General features: G+C 41.6%; 1 protein-coding gene across 7 annotated transcripts in view; it reads left to right on the forward strand.

Moving 5' to 3' along the window:
- Window positions 1-15348, forward strand: part of PTPN5 (protein tyrosine phosphatase non-receptor type 5) — a 141514-nt gene that overhangs the window by 99453 nt on the left and 26713 nt on the right. For all 7 annotated transcript variants that reach the window (XM_075129337.1, XM_075129338.1, XM_075129341.1 and 4 more), the window contains 3 exons: window positions 3343-3581; window positions 7634-7823; window positions 13100-13184. In XM_075129337.1, the coding sequence (XP_074985438.1) occupies window positions 3343-3581; window positions 7634-7823; window positions 13100-13184 (514 nt within the window). The remainder of the gene's footprint in view (window positions 1-3342; window positions 3582-7633; window positions 7824-13099; window positions 13185-15348) is intronic.

Here is a 15348-nt window from a genome sequence, read left to right on the forward strand (position 1 = left end):
TGCACCCACCTGCTGCCTGACTACCGCTCGTTAATCTCCCATGTGTGGAATACGGACAGGGGCCGTCACTTGAAGAAGAAATGGAGGTGACTTACCTGTAATTGGAGATTCTTTGAGATGTGTTGTCCCTCTGTGTTCCACTACCTGTGTCCTCCATCCCCTCTGCTGCGGACTGTTTGAACTGCAGTAAGACTGGGAAACTGGAGAGGCATGGATGCCCATTCCCTTTCAGTATTTGTAACCCAAACCAGCCCAACCACCTTTTATGCTCTCTGTTTGGCATGTGTGGGCCAGTGGACAGTCCTTGCAAAAAATTCCAGACTCAGGTGCATGGTGCACATGTGTATCCCACGTATCTTGAAGAACCTCCAGTTACAGGTAAGTAACCTCCATTTGTGCGTACATACAAACTCCAGCTCCATCACCGGTCATCAGCTGGATGTCAAGTTACAAACATTATCACTATCAAAACAAAATCCCATTGGCTGATCTTGTTGGGTGTCATATATACAATATATTCCTGAGGTTTGGGGGAAGATTTCACTTGGTCTCTCCATTCCACCTTCTTTGCCCTTCTCTCCCCTATGATGATCTCTTTGGGTCAGGTTTGTAGCTGATACAACCCCTTGCTATGCTGAATACAAAGGAACCATCTGGCAGATAAACTTCTTAGGCTTGAATAAAGACTGGGAGTGGTTGGGTCATTACAAAATCTAATTTCCCCGTACTGTTACTCACACCTTCTTGTCAACTGTTTGAAATGGGCCACTCTCATTACCACTACAAAAGTGATTTTTCCTCTCTTGGTATCCTACTGTTAATTGAATTGTCTCGTTAGACTGACCTCCCACTTGGTAAGGCAACTCCCATCCTTTCATGTGCTCTGTATTTTCCACTCCACGGGTCTGATGAAGTGGGTTCTAGCCCACGAAAGCTTATGCCCAAATAAATTTGTTAGTCTCTAAGGTGCCACAAAGACTCCTCATTGGTTTTTCTTGGAGGGAGACTGTGCACCAACTCCACAAGATCCCCAGAGGGGGGCAGCCAGAGAAGGGAAGTGTTCACATGACAGGCGCATATGTTCTAGACTGTGACAGCGTGCATAACAGCCTCCAACTGTCCTTGATTAGGAAAGGCTGAAGTCATCTCCCCTCAGTCCCTGTGCCAAAGTGAATCTGCCCCTTTCTGTCTCCCCCCGCCCACTTTTCTGCCTAAGGCTGGAGCATTTTTGATCAATATACTCAGTGTACAGCAGACCCCCCTACCCCGCCATAACAATTTGGGCTGTCATTCAATTGAGAGAGGAAGGAGGATCTGTTGGTTAAAGTGCTAACCTAGGACATGGGAGATCTGGATTCTATTTCCTGCTCTGTCTCAGACTTCCCTCTGTGACCTTGGGAAAGTCGCTTAGTCTCTCTGAGCCTGAGTTCCCTATCTCACAGGTAGGGGTAATATCCCTGCCCTACTCACAGGAGTGTGGTGAGGATAAATGCTTTAAAGATTGGGAGGTGCTCAAACATTACACCCTGATGGGGGCAATAGAGGTCCGTAGAACTGTGGCATTTGCGAGTTCCAAAAGCGAACTTTGGAAATAATAACGAGTTCATGCGTCAAGCCAAGCTTCAAAGGGCACTGTCGATTCATATTTGGCCCAAAGTTTTTCTAAAACATAAGGCCAATAGAAATGTTTCCATACTTTTTCTTTTAAATAATTGCCATGGAAACAGATATGTGTAAACAGATGCCCGTTCCCTTTCAGTATTTGTAACCCAAACATTGCAGTGCAGTGCTAGTGTGTGTGAACCTAACATTGAAGCTGTCTATAAGCAAAAGTGAAAACTTGTTTCATTAATTTTCATTGTTCAAGCTCAGAGAAATGCCAAAAGTAAATGACAAGTATGTCTAGTGACAAGAAAATTGGCTTTTAAAATCCTTTCTGAGTTAATATTCTAGGTCGTTGTTTATAATGTAAGGAAAGAAACTTGATTTTTTGACAGTGCACGACTTTCACATTTGACAGTGTCCCTTTAAAATAAAGAAAACCAAGAAAGGCTTTATCCTGCAAGATGCTGAGTGCTTTCAGACGCCCACTGGACTCAAAAGGAGTCGAGGGCACTCAGCATGCGAAAGGAGGAGTGCAGCACTTTGCAGGACCTAACCCCAAATGAGTTTGAGTTAGAGTTAGATTGTTCCTAGCCCTGTGCAGTAGAGACCGGCTCAGCCCAAGACCCAGATCCAAACATCTCAGGACTTTGGCAAAGTTCAGATCTGATCTCAGACTTTGCCACTAGGGCCTGTTGCTAATTGGAAATAAATCCAACCTAATGTTCCCAAACAATATAATCTGCCACAGCATCTGTGTAAACCAGTGTGGCTGGGATTTTCAGAGGGGCCTAACTTCCACTGGAAGTCAGTACGCTGGGGGAACGAAGCCGTAGGCTTAATTTAGGAGCAATGAAGTTTCATTAACAAAACATATTAACAATAATTGGTGCCTGTGCATTAGTCAGCATCACTCAGAGAAATGGGCTTAATGCAAGAATTATGGGTGAAATTCTATGATCTGTGCTATGCAGGAGACCAGATTAGGTGATCATAATGGTCCTATGGTACAGTCGTCTTTAAATTTGCGCCATTCTCGATCCTTCCTTTTACTATAGACATTTAATTTAAGATATTTATTTCACATAATTTAACAGAATTTATTATACAGCTTGTCTTGTTTAAATCAGATTATTAGATTGCAGAAGAGGTTTCTATCACTGAAATTGGATGCAGGCCATTATGAAGCGCTTAACGGCCATCAGAAACCGTTGTAAAATGGGGGTTTCATGAAAAACAAATGTGAGTTTGGATATGAATTTGGGATACGGTGCCAGATCATCGGAGATTAAGGTTTAGGAAACTGGTATTTACTTGTTTTAAACCCAACCAAATCCCAGATGGACAGCATCTAAATCAGGGAAGGTCATAATCTGTAGATTAACAGAGTTTTGTTAACACAGTGAAAGTTGATCAATTAAACAAAGGGACAGTGATTTCACATTGGCATGTATGTAACAGTCACAAGCATAGAATACTTCCACTGTGTTCCAGAGCGAAGCCTGATGGGCTACAGGGAACACTGTGCCTGGAAGCAGAATTAGAATAGGAAAAGGTGTATTCTTGTGATCTGTACAGGAAAGTTCCTCTTGTATGGAACTCTCCTGTTCTCTTTAATGCAATTCAATTTTGCTGGGGCATAATGAATGATATTATTGCTCAAAAGGTGTATCTATCTTTAGATTTACAGAAAATCTGGAAATACATAGATAGTTTTAAAACTGTTTTTGTTTCCTCCAGATTTGGTATCTTGTGAAAACCCATCCGGATCCCCCCTTTCCCCTACCAGAGGACAGGCGTCAGTCTGTGAGCCGCCAGCCTTCATTCACGTACTCAGAGTGGACAGAGGATAAAAATGAGGATGATTTTCTAGATTTGGATCCAGTGCCAGAGACGCCGGTCTTTGACTGCGTGATGGATATTAAAGCAGAGACGGATCCAGCGACTCTGACAGTTAAATCAGTGGGATTGCAAGAAAGGTAGGATAGTTCTGATGGAGAGCCAGGCATTTGGCACAAGTTGTATAGAGTTTAGACGTTCTGAATGGACCAAATTGGTAGTTTCACTGTATGAAATTAATGTATTTTGTTTTAAAACATCAGTTCTAGACTGAATGGCTATTTAATTTGCTCTTTGTTTCTAGGACAGTCACAACTATGAGATATATAGTGACTTTTGTTTTATCATTATTAACTTTCAGTACAAGTGTTACCAAATCTCATTCATAATCTGTGTTTGTTGCCTTTAGAAAACCTATTTGTATTTGGTCAGCCTCTTATTTTTGTCTGTATGTTTATTTTGTTTAGATTCTGAAAATGGTAACTGTATATTATAAAATCTCTTTGATCCTGATATAAGACTCTCTGTCATCTTTTCTACTGAACGGCTCTCCCATACTTTATTTCTTCATTTATTTCTTCATTGTTGTCGGACTGGTCGTTTCCAAAAATAAATTGTCACACATCTGGCTACTCGTAGTAATTGTGTTATAAACGGGCCATTCCCCAAGTCAGTAACCTTCTTTGGATTGTAAACTAATAGACCCACTATGGATTAATTTACTGCTTGCACCAGCTGGGGAAGTTGTGTTTCTGCTAGAGGGGATTCACTCCTGGGGAAGGGCAACTTTACAGTGGAAGGAAGGAGGATTATATGTCAGAATATCAGATATTCATGGCATAGATTTTTCTTTCTTTCGCCCATAGCTCTGTACTTCCATCACACAAAAAATTCAGGCTGTGAGAGGCATTGTTTGGAAAGCACAGGTGTCCGACAAATATTTGGACTTCAGGATGTGTAGTTGGGAGTCTGGAAGAGGTTTTTGAGCATTCAGTTGGCCTGAATTATGTCTGAGACTTTCATCCCCAGGATTATTTGTTTCATTCTGACAATCTAAAGACTAAGTGCATGTTTATGAGAGAAACAGGGCTGCCTTCACATACATTGAAATACATTCAGCACTTCTGTTCACTGCAGCTAAGGCTGAGATAAAGATCTTTTCCCCCTTTCTCTTCATCTCAGTGTGGGCCGCAGCCATCGGAAGCCTGAGTTTTATCAGTTTCTTCACTGCCCGTAACTCTTTCTCTTTCCTCCTTTTTCCTATCAATTGTGTCAGTCAAACAGAGGGATCCTGAGGATGGAAATCCCATCCAGGGGAGCTCTGCAAAACCCTGTTTGAGGGCCAAGATAGTGTGAATGAGAATAAGGTCATTTAATTATGCTACTGTAGTAAGCATCTCCCATCTTTATTCCCATGTTTCAGGCTTTGTCAGAGACACTAGCTAGTAGTTAATTCATTCATCTGAAGCTGAAAGCAGGATGCACACGATTTAAATCAGATAATTAAAGTGTGTCTGACCTAGTGAGTTTTCAGAGCTCCAGGAAGTTGCTAAATGATATACAAAATTGGGGTTAAATAAGTGGTTTCCGTCTAGCTGGGTTTAGAGTAGTTTTTGCTCTCGCAGTTTAATGATTTTGTTGCATTGTTTGTCGTGCGTGCCATCAAACTCCTTATGTTGCTTTGCTCTGTAAAGTGACATTCCAGTGACCTAGGGCATGACCCCTTATCTACCCAAATCAATGATCCCTTTGCCATTTTTTACAGGAAGAGCAGGTTTAGGCTGTGAAATAACAACACGGTCACTTGTGCATTCTGCTGTCCCCAATTACTGTCCATACTTACTCGTAAACACATAGGTGCTGGAACTAGGGGTACTGAGGGTGCTGGTGCACGCCCTGGCTTGAAGTGTTTTCCGTCATACACAGGGTTTACAGTTTGGTTCAGTGGCTCTTAGCATCCCCACTATACAAATTGTTACAGCATCTCTATATAAAAAGACTCATCGCTGCTCTTTTGTCAGGGGACACATAGCCAGTAAGGAGGATACGAACTATTCCAGTTTGTTAGAAGTAGCTAATGTCAATGTAGATTTTTGCGGCAATAATAAAACTGTCAGTGGGGAAGGAAGGAAGTGACTGACTGAAATCCTTTCACTAGGAGAAATATGTACAATTGGGATGTAAAATAACCTTTTATTCCCAACAGAAACATATCTTGGGAAGGCAAATCTCTATTTCAAATGTGTATTATACTGTAGCACAGAGCAAGGAAGTGTTTGTCAGTCTTAGTTTTTATGCTATTTTGTTGAATTATCTATCCACCCTTTCTCCCAACCGCTCAAAATATTTCCACCCCTTTCTTTTCCGAACCATTTATGCTGGAGAAAAGAACCCAAGTATCTAAGGGCATATGGCACTAAATGCTAGTTCTTGAGATGGGGAAGGAACTCTACCGAGTCACCTCCATCCCTGGAGGAATATTAATAATACGTTTGCATAGCATCCTCCCATCCTGAAAGAACCAAGTCACTTGAGCTGTCACAGCAATACAGCCACTTCTGGGGTGGAGTGTGACAGTTACTTCACAGTTCACAGCAATGCTGCACAATACTGTAGGATGGGAAGTGAAGAGAATACTGTTTCTATCTGAAACAGCAGAGGAGAATTTAATTAGGCAAAACATAAATGTATGAACTGGATTTGAGGAGGATATGAGTAAACAGGCCAAACTCTTCTGAAAAGTGCCATTTAATACTCCATGACTGTAAGTGTTTAGGGCCTCAGTTTTGTGTCTCATCCAAGACCATTCCCCTCTGACTTTGTGTCATGGCTGCTGTCCTGACAGAGAGCTGGGCAAGACTTCTTTTGGAGACTATCAGCGCCATTCCTTAATTAGCCAAAGGGCAGTGATCCATGCAACTCCTTCTGCCCCTGTCTTCCTTGAGGCAGACAAATATACATACTTCCTGGGGCTAAGGCATCTGCCTCCATAGTAGCCCCAGACTCCGCCAAAGGAGAAAGCAAACATAAATCTGCTGTATAGTTGTACAAAGCCTTACAACTAGGTCCTAGTAATCAGCCTGTTGTATTATTTTTAACACAGATTCAGTGGTGGCATTTGGATTTTACTGTTGAATGTTACGTGTGAACTTGGCAGAAATTTGTGAAGCCTTTTAAAATTGAACAGATACTAATCTAAAATCAATCAGCAATCATAAATTCCGGGGACGTGATAAAGCTGATCTCTCGGTATCACTACATCTACAAGCAATTTCATTTTGGCTCTATCATTCTGTTACTTGAATAACCTGTATAAATTAGTCATTTCTACACTCATGGCACTCATTTTTATCATTACTGTTAACCTGCTGGGACTTGAGGTTGTTTCCCCTTGTAGGGGTTGTTGATATTTTAATGGAGAGAAAAGCTCTTCAAGCAGAAAGATGATCCATTTTAATGGATCAGATTTTCCTACCCGAACTCACGTTGAATAACATGTTATCCTTCCTGCTGTTCCACTGAAATAAAGTGGTTTAATGATAAAGTGGAATTCAACATGAGTAACGAGTCAGAATCTGGCCTAAAGAAAACTATGGCCAAAATTTTCAATATTGTACCTAAAGCTAGGTAGCTCGCTACATATTTAGGTACCTAAATAAATGTGATGTGATTTGCAGAGGTACTGCAGCTTCCCTGGAATTTCCTGCTCCACATCTTTGAGAATGAAGTCACTTCTATTCAGGTGACTAAGTATTGGTAGAGGTGCCTAACTTTAGGCATTCGAGTTTTGAAAATGTTGGCCTGGGTCTACCAATACCTTCACTCCACATCAGTGATAGCCTGACTAGTTGCTTGAGCTCTTGTCTACAACAGAAAAATTACCCTTTCCTGACCAGTGGGAGTCAGCAACAAATGCAGCGAACCAGTGCTGCACATTTGTCTATGCCTGCTGCTAAACTGCCGTAGCACTGATTCAGCTGCTCCTATTGCTGATACCTGTTGTCAGCAACAAGTCAGTTGTTTCTATTCTAGACAAGCTCTGAGAGTTCCAAAATCTTCACTGCACCATCAAAAGCACCATTGTCTCAAGGAAAGCAGATAAAGGCCAAATGGGAAAACATGTTTTAATTAATGCAGAGTGTTTCACATAGCCTTCATAACTGATGTCTTCACTTGGGGCTGTGTTTTGCAGGAGAGGTTCAAATGTTTCACTCACACTGGACATGTGTACCCCAGGCTGTTCTGAGCAAGTCTTCGGCTATGTGATGTCACCAAGAGAACAATCAGCCCGAGAGTACCTACAAACGGCATCAAATATTCTTACTGCAGAGGAGCTACACAAGAAAGCATTAGATCCTTTCATACTCCAGACAGAGTTTTTTGTGAGTATTTTGACTTCTCAAGTAGAGAGAAGAGTTTGTGGTATCTGAAAAATGGGACATTGCCACCTCCTGTGACTCTCTCGGGAATTTTCTATAAGTTCTTCTGGAAGACCAAAATAAATAAATACGCACTCCAGTTCCTTCAGTGAAGAGCTTTATTAAATCCCCAAATTTGTTACACTTGGAAATGACTGGATTAGAAGGCTTTCAGCTATCTTTTCATTTGCAGTCCTAGTCTTGGTAATGAAGATCTAGCTTTGTTTTCAGAAGCCTTTTTCTCACCATGTTACTTCTTAACAAAAATTTCACAGTTTTGCACTAGACTAAAGAAAAAGAGTCAAATTTGCTTTGGGTATAACTCTTGAATCCCAGAGGGTTACCCCGGGCATGACTTCAGCCTCGTATATCCACTTTACTGGTGGATACTCTGTACAGAGTTGCTCTTCTGAATTGTCTGAAAGTTATCCAGATGGGTGAAACATAGGGTGTTTGTCCCACTTAACAAATGCCACGGAGAATTTGCACTAACTATCCTTGTCATCCACTTAGAAAATGTTCATTAGATATTAGCTGCTTTTTCAGTTGACAGTATGAATCTGAAGTATCTTTCCCTGACTTCATGTATCCACTTTTATTTTTGGGGAGCATTGTGACTCTGCTTTTAGTGGAAATACAAACATCACATACAAGTAGAATTGGAGTTTTTGAGCAGCCTTGTGAAAAGACCGGCTACGTTTAATTGCAGTTAGCACAATGGCTTTTCAGTTTCTCTGCTCTTTATCCAAGCTTCTGTCCTAACTGCTCGATTCTCCACTGTCATGCAACTTGTCATTTGTACCTGGGCAAAGTGAGCGCAAAAGGATAGTATGAGTGTGAGTGAGTGGAGAATTCTGACTTAGCAGTGTATTATGCCCACTTTACATGAGTGAAAATGACTGTGCAGGATGCTAAGCAACAGAGAATCAGGCCCTTTGCTTCACCTGCACCCAACTTCTTGCCTCTTTTCATGCCAGGGTCTTTCAGTGCACGCAGGTAGGAACCGCCTAAGTTAATGCTGACCCAGTCTGCATTCTCTTAAGCATGGAATCCCAGCAGAGTGGCAGGAAGATGATGCTTTGCACAGCTGTTGTCCCCAGAGCCCACCTACTTCCTGACCTGACAGAGAATCCATGGAGGACCTTTTATGGAGCAGAGAAAGGAATGGAACAACACCTCAGAGTACTCCCTTTCTATTTCCCTACACCTGCAGCTGCTGGGCTTTCTTCCCTTTCAGAAGCACAGGCAGAGAAGACATTTTGGGGCACAGTTTCCAAACAGAAGGCCAGACCCTTGTGGTCCTTACTCATTTTTTACTCAGTTTTCCTTCAGTCCCACACTCTCTTTTGAGGAAGCACTGAGGAAAAGCTGATTAAAGACCTTAAGATTTGGCCATCAGAAAGGGCTCAAAAGCGATAGGCTAAAGAAAACAGGAGGCAGACAAAGCATCTGTCAAAGGAAAACCATCAAGCCAAATCCACTTTGTGATTCATCACTGATTCCTTGGTGGCTGTGAGTAATGTAATTAGTTATCACATTACTCTGGGGGAGGAGCACAGTTGTCACTACTGAGGCCAGGTCTTCACGTAGTTATACCCATACAAAAACTATGTGGGTAAGAGGTGTGATTATTTTTACCAGGATAGTTTATACCATTACAACCCTTGATGTGGATGTAATTATGCAGGTATGAAAGTGCCTTATACATAATATGATATAATGTCCTTATACCTTTCCCATATGGGAATAATCGGTATAAGCACCATAATATCAATATAGCTATGTCTACATGAGAAGAGTGATATCTCTTTAACTATTCCGGTATAATTAAAGCAGTTCAACTTTTGTGTGTAGACAAATCCTGACTGTTTAAAAATGAAACATTTAATAATGGACAGTGCTGTTTTAGAGGAAAGTAGTTGTTGAGATGCATCTTTGCTGAGGAAGTGCCTGAGCTGGCTACTGTAGTCAAGCTGGGCAAGTCAAGAGTGAATTGTTGTAGCCCATGTGGCCTGCCCTATATTACAGGTTAGTAAAGTGATATTAAAGCTAGTCAAAAATGTATTTTATTTTCAGTGGGGCAAAAATAGAATTTTTTTTCCATAAAATGTTTTGTCAAAAAAAGATTTATATGCAAAAATGATGACCAGCTCTGAATAATAAATAAACCCTGAACTTGTATGCTATGTGCTCTCAGTCTGCCTCTTACTCGCATGGCTAGAAATGTTCGAATTCATGGTGGAGAAAGCATCAAATTGTGTGTACGCTTTGAAGGGAAAGTCAAGAGCAATATCTGCTGGTCCAAGTGCTGAATGGCTTAGGGCTTGTCTTCCCATATAGCAGCGCAGCTTCAGCGCGTTAGCGAAGATGTTACTGTGCCGACAGGAGAGTTTCTTCCATTGGCGTCGTTAATCCAGCTCCCTGAGAGCTATCTACATGAGGTGTGAGGTCAGTATAACTACGTTGCTCCAGGCTGTGCATGTTTCATGCCCTGGAGTGACGTAGTTATGCCAATATAGCTCCGTAGTATAGACCTGGCTTTAGTTTTTACTCACGCAAGCAAATTCCCCTTGACTTCAGCAAGAGTTTACTGGAGTAGTGAGTGAGTAAAACCCGAGGAAGACCCTTTGGATTTTGCCCTAAACAGTACACCTGGAAAAGGTGGAAATTAGTCCCATGAAATGTTGGGGCTTAACAAACAATTTGTTTGTTAAGCCCCAAAAGTGTGCTCAGTGCTGTACAAGACACACAATGCGTACAGCTCTTGCCCCAAAGAGATTAGAATCTAGCCCAGAAAACAGAGGAGCACTGAGGAGACGAGAGGAATAAATAGCATGGGCTGGGAGTAGATTTGGAATTGCTATTCTTACTGTTCAGTTTTATCATTGTTTGTGGCCCTTCCTGTGGATATCTCAGATGGGGATATTCAGTGCAGAGATGGGGTGGAGGGTGTCATGATGAAACGGGAAGAGAACACTTCATTAATAATAGCTGCCATCTTGTCTGACACACCAGAGATAATATGGAAAAAATCATGAGGACTGGAAGGAGAGAAAGAAATGAATGAGATTGCGTAAATGGCATCATCAGCAAAGCAGAGGTGGATAGGAGTGGGGAATGGATGTAGTAAGAGACAAATGGTTGGTGTCAGCCAGAGTGGAATTTTACAGGGCCTTCAGAAGACAAGGACAAGACACTTAAATTTGGTGCAGCATACAAGTGGTGGGAGCTAGTGAAAGGATTTGCTCAGTTGGGTGACCGTCAATCTGACTGGTAAGGAAGGTCACTTGAGCAGCTGCATTTTGAGTGATTACTGTGGGCATCCTGGAGGCTAGAGAAAAGGAAGTGCTAGTAATAAAGGTGGGAGATAATCAGGATGAGGACAAGTGTGTCCTATTGGAACAGAAAAGGGATTTAATTCATTTTCCCATGTTTGGGGAAAATTGTTATCAACAATGATTTACAAGTTGTCAATTTTTCCTTTTATTTGACAGATTAAGAGAGTGTTGATTGTAATAGGGATTGGGGAGACAAAGTATGATTTTTTTTCAGTCTTTTTATAGCTAATTCTTGGATACATTATAAACAGAATTCTAGCTAATAAAACTGGCTGCAAGAAGAGTGAAAGGGTCAATTGCATTACCAGTTCCAACTTGCTCATCTGTCCATCTGTCAGAGTAAACACCTCGACCTCTGCATTCAGTTCCCTATGGGACCCAATAGGAACTGATTTATGAGGTTTTTTTTTCAAAATTAAATTGAATAAAAGCATATAAAAATGTGGCCTTTCTGGTGTATTCTGGGACATCATCTCCCCAAAATCACTGATGGTAAGGGACAGGGAAAGCAAGGAAAACACATGGCTAATTGCAAAATAATTAGGTAAAGCAAAGATCAGCAAAACTGCATTTGCAAAATAGCATCAACCATGAAATATGACCTCCATTCTAGCAATGTATTTATTTTTTAGTTGGGTGCTTGCTAAGGTTGAAGATTACTAACGCTTTTTCCACCATGAATTTGAGTTAGAGGCAGGCTGAGAGCACCTGGAGTAGAAAACTCAGTGTTTAATTTTAACAGTCTTCTACCTTTTGTTTACCCACAGAACATATTAAACACAGAACCAGAACAAGCTCTGCCTTTGTGCCTCTATCCTGTTCTGAAGGGGAAAAATCAGGGTCTGAGGGGAGTTTAGTCTCTGTGGTCACATTCAGTCCTTGGTCTCTCACCTGAGAGTGCTTTACATGGCTGTGCATCCACTATGAATTGATCAACTAATTTCACATGCTGTAGCCCACTGAAGAGCAATCAGTTGGCTCCTAATGAAACCAGCCTGAGCTCTGAGATTTCAGTCTGTAATATAGATGTGAAAGGCTCCATAACCCATTGCTAATTCTCTTGTTATTTCTCCCTGTGGCTGTTTCTGATAAAGAAGTAGCCCTGTTAAAGCTCATTTAAGAAATTACTATTGTTATGTAATATTTATATCATGGGTAGAGCCCAAAGACCCCACTGAGGATCAGGGCCATGCCCGGAAGACCTCACCCTCTAAGGGCCAGTTAGTGACTTGGCCTGCACACCTGTGTAAGGGAGTAAGAACCTACCCCTGACAGCCCTGTGTGAGCTACCTGGACCTTGGGTTTAGTTGTGTAGGAGAGGTAGGTGCACACACAGTATCTCCTTACTGTCCCCCCTCCCAGAGAAGGTGGATGGGGAGGGGCAAAAACTGAGTGGTTCCTTTTTTCCACTCCCCATTCCCATACTACTGACTAGTGCAGGTGAGCTGTGATGGAGGGTGTTGTACTTTGCAGATACAGGCCAGCAGCAAATTACTGACCCGGTTTTAACAAGGAGGAAGAAGGGGAGGGATTGTGACTCAGAGGGGCGTGTCTGAAGTACGGTGCTTCCTGAGGTGCTGCAGCTTACGCACCATCCTTGGCTTACATTTATGCCTCAAGTCACAATACACTTCTAAGAATATTAGGAGCGGAAATAGCGCCATTCTGTGCACCACTCACAGCATTAGTCATCCGGAACATTTTTTATATTCATGATTTCGAAAAAGAAAACCGTTGACACAAAAAGGAAACCATCAGTCGTGCTTTGGTGGTAAATTGCTAGAACTACTATACCATATGTCTCAGTTGACTTAATCTCTGCTACTCCTCCACAGTCAAGACGTAATGGTTTTTTCCCCCTCGTGAATCTATTAATATAGTCTATTGTGCATCTTCCAACAGGAAATCCCAATGAACTTCGTTGATCCAAAGGAATATGATATTCCAGGATTAGTGCGGAAGAATCGCTACAAAACAATTCTCCCAAGTAAGTTCCAGACCTATTTTGTCATTCTGCAATTCGATGACGCAGTATTTAGTGAAGTCTCAGTATCCAGTATTTGCTTAGTTTCTTGCTTTTGGTGGAATGAATTTCACAAATCCTCTCCAGGATACTTCGGCTAGGCTAAAGCTAACATTGAGCAAGGGTAATGTTTTCAAGAGCATCCACGTCCCCTTTTCATTAGAGACTAAGGCCTGGGCGGGGGGATCGATCTAAGGTACGCAACTTCAGCTACGAGAATAGCGTAGCTGAAGTCGACATATCTTAAATCGACTTAGAATCACTTACTTCGCGTCCTCGCAGTGCGGGATCGATGGCCGCCACTCCCCCGTCAACTTCGCTTCCGCCTCTCACTGTGGTGGAGTTCCGGAGTCGACGGCAGAGCGATCAGGGATCGATCTATCGCCTCTACACTAGACGCGATAAATCGATCCCCGATAGATCGATCACTACCTGCCGATCTGGCGGGTAGTGTAGACGTGGCCTTAGGTGCTTAAGTCTTATTGAAAGCCAATGGGATGCAAGCTCCTAAATCACTTTTGAAAATAGGAATTAAGCTCTTAAATTACTTAGGTGCTTTTGAAAATGTTGCCCAAAATCTTGATGCTTTATTCAGGTTTTACTTCATTTCCTCTGGTAAACTCGTGTTTAAGGGCTAAATTCTGACACCCTTTCTCATGCTGAGCAGTATTTTACTATCCAAGTGCTTCCTTTGAAGCCAGTGGGATTACTTGAGTCATAAGGTGCCATAAGTCATAAGGGCATTGGTCTAGTGCCCTTTAAAGTCAATGACAAGATTCCCACTTAAATCACTGTGTGCTGGATTGGGCCTAATGTGCTTAGCACTTCTCAGGATCAGGCCCCAAGTGAAAAATGAATAAGGGCCTCAGGATTTGGCCCAGTCTCTTCAAGAAAATATAATACATCTTTCTTTTTTAAATGTAAGGTTTTTTATTACTTATAGCCAAGAATGGAAATTTTGAGAAACATTTTGCTTGGGATTGATTTTACAGCCATTATCGTTTTCCCCTCTGTCACACTTAAAGATAGTTTGGAAAGTGATACAATTATAAGATGTCGTGTCTGAATATTAATGTTTTGACAGATCCTTCTCTTTTCTCTAAGCCATTGTCAGATAGATGCCGCCATCAAGTTCTGTTGCAGCTTTGTTAGGGAAGCCCAAATGGTTCAGAGTGCTAGTTAGGCTCAGATAAATAAGTATCCAGAAATTAGAATCTGATCAACTATGCAAATCACTTTAGTCTGCAAAACTGGAGTGGAAATCTGGCAAGAATAGGCTTTCTCCTGAAACCCCCAACTCTTAAACTTCCAGTCTGAGTCAGAAATCCCATATAGATACCCCTTCTGGGACCAGAAGTGTTAAAAACACTCAGCCAAACATTTCAGAACCTTCGTCCTAAAACATACTAACGGTTGGGTGCCTTATCATTTCTTTCAAACTTTACATTAGTTTGGACATTACAGCGATGATTTTCAAAAATGACTAGTGAATCTGAGTGCCTCCATTTGGGAACCCAAATTGATATACCTTAAAAGAGCGTGATTTCTAAAGGGGGCTGTCCAGCACTTTTTTGAGGATTGGAGTTCTTTAACGTGTCTCAAGTTAAACACTCAAAAATGGAAGCACACAAAATGGCTAGCCACTTTTGAAAATCTTGTCCTATCGCTTTTAATGAGGTTCCAGTTAGCTTTTCCCCTGTGCATTCAGTAAGTGCTTGGTCGTTCCTCAGGCTAGTTCTCTTGATGCTAACTTCACCTCAGTCTTACAAAATCTGGTAATGCTCATTTCCATTGCTGTGAGCCATCTAGATGGGAGGACTGGCTCCCACTCTAGACTGATGATAAATGTTAACAAGGAATTTATCCAGAGGAAATCAGACTTTTCCACTGACTGGAATAAAAATCAAGAATTTCAAAGTTTTGGGGAGTCTTTTTAAGGGGTGAGGGTGTGTTTGATTTTGGAGATGTGTCAAGCTAAGCAGATTAATTTGGCTGTTTCACAAACTGCTAAATTTGCATGTTGACAGAAAATCTGAAACCTCTTCCCTTATGGAAAAGTGCCACAGAATCGAATAGAAAATGATCATTTTTCTATAGTTTTTTGGATTATCTTGTAGAATGTAGGATA

The sequence above is a fragment of the Caretta caretta genome, chromosome 6 (genome assembly GCF_965140235.1).
Source record: "Caretta caretta isolate rCarCar2 chromosome 6, rCarCar1.hap1, whole genome shotgun sequence".
Lineage (NCBI taxonomy): Eukaryota > Metazoa > Chordata > Testudines > Cheloniidae > Caretta > Caretta caretta.